The sequence below is a fragment of the Neofelis nebulosa genome, chromosome 11 (assembly GCF_028018385.1).
Source record: "Neofelis nebulosa isolate mNeoNeb1 chromosome 11, mNeoNeb1.pri, whole genome shotgun sequence".
NCBI classification, from domain to species: domain Eukaryota; kingdom Metazoa; phylum Chordata; class Mammalia; order Carnivora; family Felidae; genus Neofelis; species Neofelis nebulosa.
Window position 1 is genome coordinate 74,158,810 of NC_080792.1, and position 18,832 is coordinate 74,177,641.

The window sequence follows — 18,832 nt, forward strand, 5'->3', positions numbered from 1 at the left end:
GCTTGTTTGTTTTGTTTCTTAAATTCCCCATATGTATGAAATAATGGTATTTGTCTTTCTCTGACTTATTTCACTTAGCATTATACTCTTTAGCTCCATCCATGTTGTTGCAAATGCCAAGATTTCATTCTTTTTTTTTTTTTTTAATTTTTTTAAATGTTTATTTAGTTTGGGGGGGGGGTGAAGGCACAGAGAAGGAGAGAGACACCGAATCCAAAGCAGGCTCCAGGCTCCGTGCTTATCAGCACAGAGCCCTATGTGCAGCTCAAACTCATGAGCCATGAGATCATGACCTGAGCCGAAGTCGGACGCTTAACCAACTGAGGCACGCAGGCACCCCAAGATTTCATTCTTTTTTATGGCTGAATAATATTCCATTGTATACATATACCACATCTTCTTTATCTATTCATCTATTGATAGAGACTTGGACTGCTTCCATAATTTGGCTGTTGTAAATAATGCTGCTATAAACATAAGAGTGCATGTATCCCTTTGAATTAGTGTTTTTGTATTCTTTGAGTAAATACCTATGGCGATTACTAGATCATAGGGTAGTTCTATTTTTAACTTTTGGAGGAATCTCCATTTTGTTTTCCACAGTGGCTGTACCCGTTTGCATTCCTACCAAAAGTGTAAGAGGTAGAACAAAGTTATTTGGCCCCAGCGTAGAGGGGCTAGAAACTATAGTCTCATGTGCCTAAGAGGAAAATCAAATGGGTTTAATGAACACACTGGCTATCTCTATCAGGGTCTGCCCTTCTCGACACCAAATATCTATTTTTATCGTTCCTCCCACATATAGAATATACCCACCCTATCTCTCAGGGAGGCAACTCAAGTCATTGCATCTAGCTCAAAGTGCAGGGTCTCTAGGTGATGGGTGGTTCTCTCCATCAGGTTTTGGTGTGGCTTTATTGGGCCAGTAATTTAGGAGCCAGAACTTCCTTCTCCCAAGTATTTAAAAAGTAAACAAACCCAGTGTTTCATTTCATTATAGTTGGGTGATTTTACTTATTTCTTTCACTCCCTAACATGTATGACGTTCAAGATTCTAGTCAGCCTTGGCTGATTGCCTAGTCCTGGTTTCACCATGGCTCTGTGCTTTCTCTTCATGCCTCAACTCCACAATAACTGACAGATGTCCTGGAGAACATGATGGAACCACCACAGCGAGACTCTAGTGCGCCGGGAAGGTTCCATGTAGGCAGCGCAGAATCCATGCTGCATGTTCGACCTGGGGGATACACACCCCAGCGGGCACTGATTAACCCCTTTGCCCCGTCACGAATGCCCATGAAGCTCACATCCAACAGAAGGCGCTGGATGCACACTTTTCCTGTGGGTAAGTTGGTTGCTCAGGAAAGAGCCTTGTGCTGGGAGCTGCTAGTCCTGGTCCTTGTCACTAACCAGCCGTGTGGCCTCAGTTAAGAATCTCAACTTCTCTGCAACTCCAGTGCCCCACATCTAAGATGGAGCTATCCATTGCCACTCTGCCTACCCCAGGGGTTCTTGTGGGGATCCTTGAGGACACACTTGGGAAGTGACTGTGTAAACCTAAGGGCTTTTCTTCTGTTTGAAAGGGACTGTACTTTGTCATCTGCTTTCTTTCCTAAGAGGAATGCTGCTTATCCTTGTTCATTCCTTCCTCTCCTGTCTCTCTCTGGATAGCGATATTAATGTCTTGAATACACAGAAGTTATATTATTTTGTTTTTTCTCAGGAGTCTCTGACAACTAAAAAAAAAACACAATTTTTGAGAAATGGGTGAGCTGGTTGTTTTGTTTTTGTTTTAGTTCAAATAAGTTGAAAAAAAGAGAAAGGATAGAATAAGTGGTTTTTTTAAATACGAGATGCTATACAGAAATGAGAATGAACTACAACCACATCCAAATTTATGTTTAAGTTTATGGACATAATGAAAGAAGCCCAACATAAGAGTGCATTCTGTATGATTCCATTTTTTGAAAGTTCGAAAGCAATCAAAACTTAAAAAGACATTTTCTTCAATCCACTGTTTTTCCTAGCCTGTCCTTTTTGATCTGTGTTTTCTCCTACAGAGGATGACAGTACGGTTTTATAAAGCTGTGGCTAAAATTAACTTCAGCTTAATGGGCTCTGACTGGGCTGGGAAGGAACAGATGCATTAAACTCCAGGGTCTTTTCATGGAAGCCAGCCCGCTGAATGCCTGAAGATGTCTAGTTACTTCCTTTTCCACTTGCTTTTAATGTTAAAAGTTAAATCGATGAGAAATGAATCTGGTTGTGTAGGCCATAATTGGGGGTCACTCCCAAACTCCTTTTTGCCCCCCTTATCCCTGTCATAATTACAGGATTTTTTTCTTTCCACTGTCTCTTTCTTTACATTGTTATCCCTACGGGCTCCCTTCGAGTTCTCTTAGGAGAACCATTGATGTGTCTTTCATGGCCTCCAGCTCATCTTGCCCCCAACCGTTGGGCACACTTTACTAAAACAGGACTCTCTGGTCCTGCTTCCTCTGTTTCGTCCTCATGCCTGCCCAGTCTGCTGATAGCTGAGGCCCTCCTTTGCCTGGCTCCCCAACTTTGCATCTCCTCACTCCCATCCTCAGAGCTTCTGTTCTTTCCCATGCTCATCTGGTGGTCTCCTGCATGCCTTTTGCCTCCTCCACATTTGAGATTTCACACATATTATTTCTTCTGCCCAAGTGCCATCTTTTTCCATTCCTACTAACCTTGCCAAACACTCACCTCTGAAATTTCTTCCCCAGGAAGCATTTTTGAATAGACTTGACTAATTGTGATTTCTCTCCCACCCACCTGATGTCTTTTATGCACTTGCGCATCCTCTGCTTCTTGGAGTCACAGCTGTCAACGTCTTATGTATTAACAGAGTCATTGACGTTTCACTCATGTGTTCCTTGTTGTTTAGTTTGTGTCATTCCTTCTGGGAGGTGCCCTCTACTTCTGTACTTCAGTGTTTCTCTATGGCATCTCAGTTTGACATGCATGAGACAGAGACTCCTGAAGTGTTTTTAGGCTGAACAGGGTGACAAATGTGAGTCCCCACAGGAAGATGAGTCCTGCTTAGAAGAGGAGATGTTCTTTTGGGAAGCTGGAGGATCACATGTGTAATATTACCCTTGGTGTGCTTTCCTTCCGGTCTCTCCCAGCACCCACATCTCAGCAGCTGGAAAGAAGGAAGAGTAAAGCTAAGTACAAAGCACTAGCTGTTGGGTGGGAATGATGCTCAGTGGATCTTTGTCTGGGTAGGACCATCCGGAGAGGCCATCCAGATCCATCACCAGACCCGACAGAATATGGCGGAGCTGCAGGGCAGCGGGCAGAGGGACCCAACTCACTCCTCTGCAGAGCTGCTGGAGTTAGCGTATCATGAAGCTGCTGGAAGGTGAGGATGTGCATAGGGCTCCAGAAAGTACCTTGAGAAACTCTGCGGTACCCAGAACCATGGCAGAACAGTCTGCTTATAAAATGTCATGGTTACAAGACTTGATGAGACAGTATGAGATCAAGCCCTTCCTTTGTCAGTTCCATTCCTTTCACTGGGCCAAGTGCAAAGCAAACAGCCTGACGCTGTGCCACACGTTACCTAGGCCTTGCTTTAGCTTTAGTTCAAAGCACACTTTGTAAACCTCAAACATGAGTTTTGTCTAAACCTCAGCCAAGAGTGAAAATGAGTGCTGAGACAGGTTGTTCATGCTGTGTGTTCTGGGAAGTCTGTGACTTTTGTCATTTTGGCCACCGAGAAATCCCCCTGTTGAGTTTAGAAGTTGTTTCTGCTAAAAGCAATGGAAATCAAGGCCCGTGTTTATAGAAACAACTCTTGTTGAACCAGAGTTCTGAATGCATTAGAAAGCATCCAAGAGAGTCAGTGCAGGAATAAAGTCACTTACTTGACAGACATGAGCTGGGGATACAACTGGCCTCACTGTTCCTGTGATGCTTTAGGAAACACTTTGCAAAGGGCAGTCTCTTTGGACCCCTTTTTCAATCATCTCGACATCCCGTGGAATGGATGAGAGATATGGGCAGGACATGACCCTCTTTGTCAGCTCACTTGGTACCTCTTTTCATTCACTTTATAGCCTCCTGTCTGTTTTAGCAGTGGGGAGCTGAGGATGAGGAAGGGCAGGCAATCCAGTATGGCAGTGGGAAAGCAGTTTTTGAGGTGCCAGGCCAGGACAAGCAGGCCACAGGAGACCAGATCTGGCACAGACACCAAGCACTGAAGTCCAGTAGCCTGTGGTATGGCTCCCAGTTGTTGCCAACATGTGTAGCTAGATATTCAGAGCTGTTTTTGATCGAGACTCCTGGGATATGGGGTGAACAGGATAAAAGAGGTAATGCTCTGCATTAAGCCAGGTGGCTGGGCTCTGTTCTCTGCAGGCACAGCACTTCCCGCCAGCCTGGTGACAGCATGTCCTTCTTGAACTTCAGTGGAACAGAAGAGCTTTCTGTCAGCCTGCTTAGCAACAGTGGTGCAGGTAACCAATCCAAGAGGTAACAGAGTTGGGATGCTCAGAGTTGCAGGCTTACATCTAGAAACGACACAGGGACCAGAAAAGCAGGGCCATGTCTATTTTGGGATCATTTCAGCCACAATTTTGGGTGACCTATTTAGAAGCAGTGCTGTATAATGCATGGAATTATAAATGGGCTGCACGTTACGTTTTTAGCTGAGAACACATTGGTCAAGTCACATTCATCATCGCCCTGTCAGTGAGTCGTGACTGTGGGCCCCTAATGAACTTGGTGTCGAGGGTAACACTGGGGACAGCAGGAGTAGCCTCTGCTCTGGTTCTGCTAGTGGGGGGCTTACCCAGCAGCAGGTACATAAACAATCAGGAGAGACCCAGAGGGGAACAATGTGGTTCCAGTTGTGAGATCAGGAAGGAGAACGGTGGCATTGTAGCTTCGAGAAGTGGGCATGCGCCTCAGACTTGAAGCCGTAGGATTTGGTTACCTAGAGAGGTAGCAGGTGAAGGTTCTGGGTGGAGGCAGGGAGGCAGGGACAGAATGGACTTCCACTAACACAGGTTACATGCTTTCTGGAAGACCATGTATATCTACCATGTCATGCAATCATCCTAGGAGGGCATATACTATTAAGTATGTTTTGCACATGGGGCAACTTAATGTCCTGAGGTATAGAGATATTAATTGAATCTCTCAAGCCTGTGGCCAGGTGTCCTGACTCAGACTGCTGTTCCTCATTTAGACCACACCATTCAGAGTATCTTTATGATGTAGGGGAACAGGAGTTGGGATGAATAAGGGCAGATTTTGGAAAGCCTCAAAGGACAGATATTGTTCAACATGAGTGTAAAAAACATTAAAACTTAGTTGGGGGTGGATATGGGGCTGCTGCTCTATGTCTTAGTTTTCTATAACTAACTTGCGTTTCTGAAACTTAGCTTAAAGAAGGTATAGTGAAAGTGAAGTGGTATGAAATTGGTTAATGAATTGTTCCTTCATTCATTGGTTGCTTCATCCAACAATATTTCTAGAGGTCAGTAGCTAAGTCTTAAAAACTGGTTGGCAATAAGAGAATCCCTAAAGGATTGTCATTAATTAACTTCTTCCCTCCTTCCATCCTTTCTTTCTTTTTTCTCTTCCTCTTTCTCTGTTTCTTTTGTTCTTTTATTATTTCTCTTTAAATGAGAAGACAAATTGGATAATAGTTTGGTGATAAGATGCATTTTATGTCTGCACTTGGGGTGCTTAAAATGTTACTTGGCTGCCAGACTCTTGTATCAAAGGCAATCTTTCCATTTTGCTAAACCAAAGAGCCATTTTATAGGAACCCAGAGTTTGAGCTTCCTAGGCTGTGTGGGATGGAGTTGTACCAAGGAGGGGCTGTTCTTGGGCTCACAGCACTACAGTTTGAGCTAGTTTTACTGCTGATCTGAAACAGAGGGATTACAGGTGCAGATGGTAAAAGCACCAGGATTTACCCTGACTAGTCCTGGAGTGGTTCTGGGCCTGGGATAGCTTAGGTAGACCAGATGATTCCTCGGAAGATGAATCTTTTGGAATTTTGAAATTTACTTTGAAGAAGAGAGGGAAGTTTCAAAGAATCCTTATGTGGGGATGGTTGTGGAAAATCTTCTAATGACACCATCATGGAGTCCTCTGAGCTAAAGATTCCCTGGTACACATGCATGGGAAAAGCATTTGGTGCAACCTGGATCTCTCATTCACCCTTCTCCATCTTGGACTCTTGCGCCATAGGTCCATGCACCTGATGGACCTCTCTGCTTGGATAACTCCCAAGTACCTCATCCTCAGTATACTGACAAGGAAAATCATCTCTGGTGGCTCCCCTACCCACTCTCCCTCTTCTGTTCCCTCTTTCTTCTGACTCTGGCCTGTCCTCTCCATTCTCACTGCTTCTGCTTTGGTTCAGACCCATGCCATATCTGGCCAGGATTATGACAGCAATTTTCTAAGTGGTCTTCCTGCTTTGTCCCTGCTCCCTCTGATTCATCTTCCATACTGTCACCAAGGAGATATTTCTAAATACAAATCTGATCAGCCCCTCCTTCCCACGTATAAAACCCTCCCGTGGTTCATGGCCTGTAACACTAGTCATGACCCATCTGCTGCCTGCCTTTGCATCCTTATTGGCCACCACTTCCACACATCACTGTATACAGAAAGAACTCAGGCTCTAGACTCTTCAGATGTGAGTCCTAACTCCACTTCTAATGAGCAGTGAGGCCCTCAGGCCAAGTTACCTCTATGTGTCTTACTTTCATCATCTGTGAAGAGGATTTGTGTGAATATTAAATGTGATAATCCATGTAAAGTGCTTGGAATGGTTCCTGGCACAGTCAGCAAGTAAGAGCTGCCTTTGTCATGTGTGTTATGATATGTGCATGTGTTATATTCCAGCCATTGCTTGTGGCTCCTCCAAAGATCTTTGTCCTCATATTTCTTTGCATGAACTAGCACCCCTGCAGAATATGCTTTCACCCTATCTTCAACCCTGATTCTGCCTGGCAAACATCAGCTCAGTCTTTTTTTTTATTTTTATTTATTCATTTTGAGAGAGAGAAAGCATCTGAGCATGAGCTGGGGAGAGGCAGAGAGAGAGGGAGAGAGAGAGAATCCCAAGCAGACTCTGGACTATCAGTGCAGAGCTCAACACGGGGCTCGAACTCACAAACCATGAGATCATGACCTGAGCTGAAACCAAGAGTTGGGCGTTTAACCAACTGAACTACCCAGGCACCTCATCAACTCAGTCTTTATGATTCAACCCCCAAAATACCTTCTCTTTGAAGCCCTCCCTGGCGGTTCTCCCCGTGCCTTCCTAGGAGATGTTAGGCATGTTTCCACATCGTTCCATATGTATAACCTAATTGTACTACTTGGCATATCATGATCCCGCTGTTTGTTTCTATGTCTGTCTCTGCACTAGACTGAAAGAATTTATCTTTATTCATCTTCTCCCCACAGTGTTTAGCACATTTATTGACAAATGAATCTGTGCTTCCACGACCAAGCTGCCATATGTGAGAAGCATCTGAACAGCCCACAAAATTATTCTCTTTAATTGGTATGCAAGTGCGCAATTACATAAATATATTCTAGAATGTGTAGCTTCTTGGAGAAGGTGTGGGCTCCTCAGACTTTTTCTAGTCAGGCCAATAGAGTTAAGTAGGATCATCCTTACCTTTGCCTATTCCCTTTATGACCAGTAGCATGTGATTTCAAAGGGGCCAGGGGTCACATGGGAATTGAACTCCCATCTTTGATCTTGTGCTTCCCGATCGATTATGTTAGCCAGCCACAGAAAGGATTAGATAAAAATCATTATAATTTTTATTACCATATTGCCATTTATAACCAACTAATGTCAGATCTATGAGGATATATCCCAAATCTTTCCATATGTCATCACCTCTACCAGTCCCAGCCCTAATGAAGGTACCTTCATCTTTCGCCTGGATTGTTGTGATATCCCACTAACTGGTCTCTCAGCTTCCTCTTTTTGCCCTTTGATATAGTTTATTTCCAGCACAGCAATTCAGAGTGACCCTCTGAAAATAGAAGTCAGATCATGAAACTTCTGTGCACAAAACCCTCCAAGGGCTTCCCAGTGCACTCGGATCAAAAGCCAAAGGCGTTACAATAGCCGACAGAGCCCCCTCCCTCTTGCAACCCTTTGTTACTCTCAGACCTCGTCTCCTGCTTTCCCCTCTCACTTTATTATTGTAGGGGTTTCCTAAATGTATCAGGCATGCTCTGAATCTGAGGTGCTTTTTCCTGCTCTCCCCTCTGCTCTGCCCTTACACTGGAGAGCTTTATGGCTAAGGTCCACATGCCTGAGTTTGCCCAGGACAGTCTGGTTTGAATTCATTGTCCTGTGTAATTATTAATAGTGTCCCTTTCACTCTAAAGGTGTCCTGGATTGGATGATAAATGATATGGCCATCCTACGCACAGCTTGTTCTGTTCCTTCCTTTAGGTCTTACCCAAATTGCCACTCTCTACCTTGGCACTCCCGTCCATCTTCCCTGCCTGCTACTTCTACATAATGCCACCTGTCATACTAGGTCTTTTAATTTTGTGGTTTTTATTGTAAGCTCCAACAAGGCAAGGATTTGTGTTTCGCTCATGACTATATCTTCAGAACTTAGAACAGTTCCTGGCACATATCAGGTAGTTGAATGAATACTAAAAGTTTTCTGAGGTTAGCTTTCCCTCCACTGAAGAGTGCTTTTCTTCCCTGTCTTATAACCTTGTTGAACAATTAACTGGATTCCTTTTCTCAAAGGCTTGGACAGTCTTTTTTCTGCCTTGCTTGTTTTTGAAGTGACTTTCCTTTCAATCCATCCTCAGTCTTCATGGAATATGGTTTGCTTTCTTCAAACTCACTATACTCTCACTCATTCCAGAAATGTTTATTGAACTGTAGGCACTGTGCTAAGGTCTGAGGAGAAACAAAATGATTAAGACACCACTTCTCCTCACCTCGGGGAGCTCTGGCTCTCCATTCACTTGGGATTCTATTCGAAGTAGTTTTGTGCAGGGTAACCATGATGAAAGGGAAGCCCTCTCATGGGGAGCTGGACTTAGTGGTTCCAGTGATACCATGCGGTTTGAACATGTGACCTCTGCTGCCTTATGGTACATGAGGGAGTGTCCCAGTCCTGCCCATCATGGTCTTTGGAGTTTAGCATTCAGCCTTTGCTGCTGCTCAGGTTCATCATCTGTATAATGGGCATAAAGATCTTCACCTGCCTACCTGCTTCACAGGGTTGTTATAAGGAGCAAAAGTAGATTGGGCTCCTTAACGCAAAATTGTCACACTAGGTTCTTGTTTGGGGACAAAGTGAGGTCTAAATAAATAATTAGTTACCTTTTCATTTGTTAAAAAATTGAAAAGAAATGAGAGAACCTCATCTGTGACCCCATCTTCACCTCCTGGGCCTGACAGTTTGTACCATCTGCAGGCACTCAAGCATGACTCAGATTTTCTCTTGCATTTGGACATGATTCATATGTGAGTCACGATTCACAGGAGTGGTGTCTCTGTGGGTTTCCCTCCTGGCCCGTAGACTTTCATTTTGAGCATTGTTGGCTAGAGCCTTGTACCTGTACTCTTGTTTTTCACCATGTTGCCCAGCAGGGACCAGGTGGTCAATGGAACTGGGGAGATAGCGTGTGTGGGGTGTGTGTGTGTGTGTAATTTTAGTTAATATAGAGTGCAATATTGGTTTCAGGAGTAGGATTCAGTGACTCATCACTTACATACAACACCCAGTGCTCATCACAAGTGCCCTCCCTAGTATCTATCACCTGTCTCCCACTCCCCTCCCTCCTGGGGAGATAGTTTTTATCCCTCTGTTTCTTTGAGTGGGCACCCATTTATAAGACTTCTCAGCCACTGTCATTCCCTTCATTGGGGAATAAGTGCTCTAGATAGTTTTTGGAAAAGAAAATAACTAGATGCCATGCTTTCTTTCCCTGTGATATTAGGACTCAGAATCTGCAGCTTGGTATTTGTGTTGAGTATTAGGTACATGTAGCAGCCTGAGAGCTGAAGTAAAAGTAAAACAGCACGCTGAGACTGGAGGAAAGGGCCTCAGAGTCATTCACTCAGGCTTGGGATTTTTTTTTTTTTTACATTTATTTATTTTTGAGACAGAGAGAGACAAAGCATGAACGGGGGAGCATCAGAGAGAGGGAGACACAGAATCTGAAGCAGGCTCTAGGCCCTGAGCCGTCAGCACAGAGCCCGACACGGGGCTTGAACTCACGGACCGTGAGATCATGACCTGAACCGAAGTCGGACGCCCAACCGACTGAGCCACCCAAGCGCCCCACAGGCTTGGGATTTTTGTGGGAAAGTGCCATATCTGTAGTCCAGAGAGGAGAAATGACTAGTCCCACACACAGGCTTCTAGATGTCACCCAGGGTCAGTCCCACAGGTCCCACATGGATTACCCATTTTGGCCTGAGGTTAGCAAGCGAAGAACATGTTCAGACTTCTTGACTCTGAACAGATGTCAAAAGGCCAAGCTAAGATGGTGACTTTCAGCATTGGCTCCCCAAGGTGAATGTCTGGCTTTGAATGTTGAGAGTGAGGTCTCATTCACAAATATTAGGTTAGAGCAGAACTGACTGACCGTGAGGTCTCATGTTGGTCATCTCAAGTTGTGGGACTTGTCATATGCCAACAGCCAGCACGTTTGACTGAAAATAAGTCTCATAGGCAGAGCTGGTAGGAGAGGCAGTATGTTAGATTGAACTGCAAGGAAACTGTGTATAAAGAGCCTCATGAAAGAGCCTAAAATATTTCTTTAAATATTTTTCATTGTTTTTAAAAAGTAAAGTGTGTGTGTGTGTGTGTGTGTGTGTGTGTGCGTGTGTGTAGCATAAAAGACTGGCGGCCTTATATGTGCTTTTGTCTGTTAGAGATGGTGTAGTTCTTGTCTAGGATCCTATTGGTTGCCTCTTTGAGCTCAAGGAATTGCCCACAAAATTATAAGTTGAACTGTTTTTTTATTAGTCTAAGAATTTCAGTTCTTACAGACCAAGTCTGGATTCAGTTTTCTAGAAAGAAAGAAAGAAAGAAAGAAAGAAAGAAAGAAAGAAAGAAAGAAAGAAAGAAAAAGAAAAGTTTCTCTAATGACCAAATTTAGCATCTCAACTTGTGAGGTAATGTATTTAATAATTTCCTATTGCTCAGAATGCTTTGAGAATTCTGATTTTGTAAGTGCCTTCATACCAGTTCTCAGGCTAAACAAGAAAACCCACTTCGTTGCTTCTTAATAGTTTGCTTTGTGTTTGCATGAAAATGGATGTTGTCAGCCAGGATAGCTTTTTCAGAAAATTTAGCTCCAAATGGCTTTTGACTGTTGACAAAGAAGAGATAACATTTTCAATAGCTGAAAACTGGTGCCGCAGATGGAGAGTCAGGAAATAAGACGTCTGTAGAGTTGAGCAGAGTCTAAATGCTGGTTTCACCTACTTACTGTGTGATCTTCAGTAAGTTACTTCACTTCTCTGAGCTTTAGTTCATCTGTAGAAGGGGAATAGTACCTTCTTCATATCTGCCTCATAGTAGGGGTTTGAATAAAATGAAACACTATGCTTATTTGACTTAATAAATCAGTTGTATCTTATTATGATGAATGGTAATAAAAAAAAAAAAATCTACTGAAGGCAGTTCCAAAAAAGAAGTTCTAAAATTGTTTGGCCATGTGATATCTCTTTTTAAATTCTTAAAAATTTATTAATTTTAAAATTTACATACAGTAAAATTCACTGTTTTTAGTGTACAGTTCTGTGAGTTTTGACAAATGCATGCAGTCATATAACCACCAACACATCAAGATACAGAACATTTCCATTTCACCCCACATTCTTTTGGGTGGCCCCTTTGTACTCAGCCACACCCCTGTCCCCTGGCAACTGATGATCTGTTCTCTCTCCCTTTAGTTTTGTCTTGTCCCAGCATGTCACGCACATGGAATCATACAGTATGTAGCTTTTTGAGTCTGGCTTCTTTTATTCAGCATAGAATTCATTTGAGATTCATCCAAGTTGTTGAATGTTCATTACTTTTTATTGTTGAGTTGCATTCCATCATATGAATATATTAGTTTTTTTATCCCTTCATTTGCAAAATATTTGGACTGTTTCCAGGTTTGGGGAACTATGAATAAAGCTACCGTAAACATTTACATAACAGTTTTTTTTTTTATTTCTCTTGAGTAAGTTCGTAGGCATGGAATTGCTGGGTCAAACGGTAAAATATCTGTTTAACTTTTATTTTTACGTATTTATTAAAAAAATTTTTTTTAATGGTTATTTATTTTGAGAGAGAGAGTGTGTGAGCAGGGGAGGGACAGAGAGAGAGGAGACACAGAATCCAAAGCAGGCTTCAGGCTCTGAGCTGTCAGCACAGAGCCCAATGCAGGACTTGAACTCAGGAACCATGAGATCATGACCTGAGCTGAAGTTGGCTGCTTAACCAACCTTAACCTGATCAAGAGTCACATGCTTTTCTGACTGAGCCAACCAGGCACCCCTATCTGTTTAACTTTTTTTTTTTTTTAACTTTTTTTTTTTTTTAACGTTTATTTATTTTTGAGACAGAGCATGAATGGGGGAGAGTCAGAGAGAGGGAGACACAGAATCCGAAACAGGCTCCAGGCTCCGAGCTGTCAGCACAGAGCCCAACGCGGGGCTTGAACTCACAAACCATGAGATCATGACCTGAGCTGAAGTCGGCCGCTTAACCGACTGAGCCACCTAGGCGCCCCTGTTTAACTTTTAAAGAAGCTGCCGTGCTGACAGCTCAGAGCCTGGAACCTGCTTCAGATTCTGTGTCTCCCTCTCTTTCTGCCCCTCCCCTGCTCATGCTCTCTGTCTCTCAAAAATAATAAACCGTTAAAAAAAATTATTTTTTTTTTTTAAACTGTTTTCCAAAGCCATGCACCATTCTGCATTCCTACCATCAATGAATAAGGGTTTCCATTGTTCCACATCTTGTTCACACTTGGCATAACTTGTCATTTTAGCCATTCCAAGAGGTCTGTAGAGGTATCTGTACTTTTAACTTGCCATTTCCCTAATGGCTGAGGAAGTTGAGCATCTTTTCATGTGCTTATTTGGTTTCTGTATGTGTTCAGTGAAATGTTCAAATCTTTTGCCCTATTTCTCATTAAGTTGTGCTCTTATTCTTGAGTTTTGAGGGCTGTTTATATAATCTGGCTACAGGTCCTTTGCTAGATAGGTGATTTGCAGATGTTTTCTCCCATGTTGTGGCTTGTCCTTTCACGTATTTATTCTTGTTATAAAAGATTCAGATGACACAAAAGTATCTAGAATAAAAACTGTAAGTTCTGGTTTACCTCCTGTCACCTCCCCCAGCTTTCTCCTTGGAGGTAGCCACTGTTGACAGTTTGGTGAGGATTTTCCCAATCTTTTTCATAGTACCATAATTTTCTAGTAAGTATATGTGTCTAGAAAGGGACCTTTAAACATTGATATGTACTTTGGGGCACGTGGGTGGCTCAGTCGGTTAAGCGTCCTACTTTGGCTCAGGTCATGATCTCGAGGCTCGTGAGTTTGAGCCCTGTGTCAAGCTCTGTGCTGACAGCTCAGAGCCTGGAGCCTGCTTCGGATTCTTTATTTCCCTCTTGCTCTGTCCCTCCCCCGCTCACACTCTGTCTGTCTCTCGCTCTCTCTCTCTCAAAAATAAATAAACATAAAAAAAAAAATATTGATATGTACTTTAAAATTAGTTCTGTTACTTTTCAGGCAATAAGTTGCATTTCAAAGATCTTTCTGTTTTTTCTTTCAGACACTTATAGGGAAAATCATTGTTTTTCTCTTAAAGTGGTGAGTTTTAATATGTCTTAGGTCATATTCCAGAAAGCTATGATTTGGAGAAGGAAATTCCAGATAATGATGACTGATAAGTGAAATAAACTTTAAATAGGTCATTTTGTTTTTGCTAAAGATTTATCCAATTAGTTGAAGTGACTTTGAAATATAGCCATTTTCTTAAAATAAATGGTGGATTGCTTTTTGCTAGTGTGTGTGTGTGCGCGTGTGCATGTAAGCCAATGCTAATGGTCTCATTGGGCAAAGAATGGTATTGATAACCTCAGAGTAACGTTCTGGATCATTCCCAAGTTTTAGATTGCTCATTTTTCTTTGATTGATTCTTTTGTGCTGTTTGAAATATTCACAGAATTTGTACTTGGTTCACATTTTTATTTTTAGCTATGATTTTGGGCTTTTTCAACCATAACTGGCCAGTACTTTCATTTATTTCTTTATTTTATAGAATGAGCCTCATTAAGCTGTTTTCATCTTTCCATAGGTATGAATCCTAGGACCCAAAACAAGGATTCTCTAGAGGACAGTGTTTCTACCTCTCCAGATCCAAGTAAGAGGGAGCAGCTGACTGGAGTGGGGTCAGGGCGGGCGTGGTCAGAGCATGAGGAAGCAAGGGGGAGCTCTGTGGGAAGTCCACACATCTCTGGGTACCAGAAGGCAATGTGGTAAAGGAAAAATTTTCAGCCTCTCCAGTGGAAAGTGAAGAGAGGAGTGGCCAAATAACCTCTTCTCGAATGTGATTCGGCAGCACGTGGGAAGGGTAATGGAATTCCCATGAGGTCCTTACGCCAATTCAGAACTGGCCTTAGCCCTTAAAGGCCTTGTGATGGCTCTGGGGAACAAAGGAATAAGAGGGACTAGAACCGTTTACATACTTGTAGTTGAAATTGTTTGACTGGGTTGCATTTTTTTTTAATCATCTTTATCTGTTGAAATATCTGCAGGAAGAGCACATCTAAATATCTATAATAGCAGAATACAAAAAAAAAAAAAAAAAATCCTACCACCTGGTAGACTTTATTTTACTTAGCTGTGACCAGTAGATATACATCACTGAATCTTTCTTCCCACTTATAATTAACTAAATAATCCTTTTACTACTTCTTCTGACTCCTCATATTAGTCATTTTTTTTCTTTTTCTATTATTTAAAAAAAATTTTAATGTTTATTTTTGAGAGACACAGACCAAGCATGAGTGGGGGAGGGGCAGAGAGAGAGGAAACACAGAATCTGAAGCAGGCTTCAGGCTCTGAGCTGTCAGCACAGAGCCCGATGCAAGGGCTTGAACTCATGAACCACAAGATCAAGGTCTGAGCCCAAGTTGGATACTTAACTGACTGAGCCACCTAGGCACCCCTCTTTTTTTTTTTTTTTTGAGAGAGAGAGAGAGAGAGAACACACTCATGCATTGGAAGGGGAGAGGGAGGGAGAAAGAGAATCTTAAGCAAGCTCCACATCCAGTGTGGAGCCTGATGCGGGGCTCGATCTCACAACTATGAGATCATGACCTGAGCTGAAATCAGGAGTCAGATGCTTAACCAACTGAGTCACCCAAGAGCCCTTAGTCATTTTTTTAAATGTTTTATTTTGAGAGAGAGTGAGCATGAATGCGCACATGTGTTCACACGTCGGGGAAGGGCAGAAAGAGAGGGAGAGAGAATCCCAAGCAGGCTCCACACTGCCAGCACAGAGCCCAATGTGGGGGGGTCAAACCCAGGAACCTCGAGATCATGACCTGAGCTGAAACCAAGAGTTGGATGCTTAACCCACTGAGCAACAACGTGTCCCCCTGCTAGTCATTTTTAGTGACTTAGCACATGTATCAAACACATTACATCCCAGTTTGAAAAATCATTTATTATTGGGGGTCATTTTGGGTGGTTTCTAGTTTTTTAGCAATACTATTGAATACAGGTATAGTACATGGTGCAGTGGGTATATCTTTTCTTTCAGTTCACATCCTGGAATATATTTCCCCCAAAGTATGGTTGGCAGGATTATTATTTTCCAGAATGCTGCCAACAATGAATAGATGAGACTATTCTTTCTGTACAACCCTAGCACTGGATTTTGGAATCCATGTTTATCGTTGTTAATTCAACGGTTCTGTTGTGGGCCCTCTTCAGAGTCCTTCTCTATAGGGCGTAAAGATATTGGAGTTAGAAAAGAGGCCACACTGTTTGCCCAAGGAAAAAAACATCATTAAACTAAGAATCAGGAACTTTTCTCACCATGGGATTTTGGACCAGACATTTGAATGTTTGTATCTTGGTGTGTGCCCAGCAGAAAACATTTCTGAAGGATGTTTATGATCCAGAGGGTCAGGAAGCTAATGAGAGCCAGAACGATCTAAGACAGCATATTCAATTGTCTTCTGCTTCTGGCTTCCCACTGTAGTTTTGATTGGGTGTCTTCCTTCTGCTCCTGGTTCTAACTGGGAACTAGGAACAAGCTTACTCCTTCATCTGCCATATTGGGAAATTGGGGTGATCAATTAGGTTCTTTTAGATTGTGATTTTTTAATTCTTGAAGTGTTAATGAGTTATCAAGGCCTGTGTATAGTCAAACTCACAGAATCAGAGAGTAGGTGGTTGCCAGGGGCTTGAGGGGAGGCGGAAGTGAGGAGTTGCTAATCAGTGGATATAACGTTCCAGTTATGCATGATGAATAAATTCTAGAGATCTGCTGCACAACGCTGTGCCCAAGTTAGCATTCCTGTGTTGTACTCTTAAAATTTTGCGAAGAGTAGCTCTCATGTTAAGTGTGTTTACGACACTAAAATAGAATTCAAACAAACAAACAAACAAATAAAATACCCTAGACCTGTGTAGATCAGGGAGTTAGTTTTGTTGCAATTTCCTAAGGCAGTGGTGCTACATGGGGTGTGTTTCCCACTATGACTTATCACATGTGTCAGGTCCTCTTCTTGTCCTTTAACTCTAGGTTCAGTGGGACTCTGTCGTATTGGGTAGTGTGTGTGTGTCACTATGTGGTGGAAAGATCCCTAAGCAGAGAGGCTTCTGATTGAGTAACTTCTGGGAGGTTCAGCTTGGCCAGGTGTTTAAAGGGGTCAGTGATGTCGCAGTACCTGCTCCGAGGAGGCCATGTGTCAGCTGATGAGATAGGGTGAATGAGACAGAGGTGAATCACAATGTAAGCTGCATTAGCACTGTGCAAAAGATAAGGTGCTATTTATTTATTTATTTACTTACTGTTAGAGAGGGAGCGCGCACATGTTCATGCGAGTGTGAGCTGCGGAGGGTCAGAGAGAGATGGAGACAGAGAATCCCAAGCAGGTTACACACTCAGCGCGGAGCCCAACGTGGGGCTCAGTCTCACAACCGTGAGATCATGACTTGAGCCGAAATCCAGAGTCGGATGCGTAACCAACTGAGCCATCCTGGCACCCCAAAGATAAGGTGTTTAAGGTGTCCCTTGCTTGATACTCAGAGGCAAAGTCATGGAGTGTTTTTGCTTCAGATTGCTCCCTTGTATAAAGATTTGAAAAATAATATTTGCTTAAATTACTTAAAGAGATAACTTCCCTATTACCTTAAGTCAGTGATTCTCAACTGGGGATGATTTTGCTCCCTGGGGGGACATGTGGCAACATCTGCAGACGTTTTTGGTTTTCACAACCAGGAGATGCCACTGGCATCTAGTAAGTAGAGTCCAGGGATGCTGTTCAAATCCTAAAATACAAAGGACAGCCCCCCAAGACAAAGAATTTTCCAGTCCAAAATGTCAGTAGTGCCAAGGTGGAGAAACCCTGCTTTAACCAAAGAGCAGGCGATTCAGGACAGATCCATGTGATTGGGCCCACTCTGCTGATTGCAGCTTTCGTTTCTAGATTGTTAAAGTCTGTCTCTTGAAGTTATGGCCTTGTAACTTTCCCAGACACCCTTCTTTGATTTCTCCTCCTACCCTTTTGGATCTGTGACCTATTTTTGCAATTCTGAAAGTATTCCTGAATTCTGCTACCATGTGCTGATTGCTCCAAAACCTGGCTGAGCTCTTCTTTCCCCACCGGCCACTCTGCAGTCCTCCAGAGAGGCTCTGGCTTGAGCCTGTTTTCTGCTCTTGGAATGTTGATTTGCTTCGATGCATAACACTGCCTGTGCTACCCTGCCGTAACCTCACTGGCATTGTGGCTGTTAGCTGAGGATCGGCAAAAAATGAAAAATATCAGCTGTGAATCCCATTTGCATGATGGGATTGGATAAGCACTTGCACTGCATTATCTAACAAACTCTGTTTCTCTCTTCCTCCCTCCCCCACCCCCTTTCTTCTTTTCCATCCCTTTCCTGGCAATTTTGTCACCTTTCATTCCTCTCCCCCACCCCACCCATGTCCCACACCTGCCCTGGTGACCACACGTACCTTTCTCCCCTGTTACACGAGGCAGTTCTGACACTGTCTGCTCCCCCTGTAGTGCCAGGCTTCTGTTGCACAGTTGGAGTGGACTGGAAGTCTCTCACTACTCCGGCGTGTCTCCCCCTCACCACCGACTACTTCCCTGACCGCCAGGGCCTGCAGAACGACTACACGGAGGGCTGTTATGATCTCCTCCCAGAAGCAGACATCGACAGGTCGGTGTCAGAGGAGGGTTTGGGGTATGCATCAAAACACTGCATTTTCAAGCTTGTGTCTTCCTTTTCTGTTTAGAGAATTTTATTGAAGCAAGAACTGTCGATTTTTTTTTTAGAGTTCCATTGACATGCCTCCTTTAGCCATTTGTCCTCATTGATCCTTTCTGATATTTCTCTATTGCATTTGTTCTGGACACACTAAATCTCTTTAAAAAATTTTTTTTTAATTAAAAACATTTTTTTTTTTTAAGTTTTAGAGAGTGCACTAGCTGGAGAGAGGGGCAGAGGGAGAGAAAGATAAATTTTTTTTAATTAAAAAAAATGTTTATTTATTTTGAGAGAGAGTATGTGCACAAGCAGGGGAGGGGCAGAGAGAGA

The 18,832-nt window shown here is 43.0% G+C and overlaps 1 protein-coding gene across 12 annotated transcripts in view; it reads left to right on the forward strand.

The window, feature by feature from the left end:
• Nucleotides 1-18,832, forward strand: part of DEPDC5 (DEP domain containing 5, GATOR1 subcomplex subunit) — a 126,310-nt gene that overhangs the window by 55,241 nt on the left and 52,237 nt on the right. For 5 of the 12 annotated variants that reach the window (XR_009250403.1, XM_058690933.1, XM_058690928.1 and 2 more), the window contains 5 exons: nt 1,142-1,345; nt 3,253-3,388; nt 4,387-4,484; nt 14,349-14,414; nt 18,271-18,454. Coding sequence is in view for 9 of the 12 variants with exons in the window: in XM_058690933.1 (XP_058546916.1) it covers nt 1,142-1,345; nt 3,253-3,388; nt 4,387-4,484; nt 14,349-14,414; nt 18,271-18,454 (688 nt within the window). In the remaining 3 variants the exon portion in view is untranslated. Of the gene's footprint in view, nt 1-1,141; nt 1,346-3,252; nt 3,389-4,386; nt 4,485-14,348; nt 14,415-18,270; nt 18,455-18,832 lie in introns of those variants that run through there. The other 7 variants (XM_058690926.1, XM_058690929.1, XM_058690930.1 and 4 more) reach the window with 5 other exon arrangements.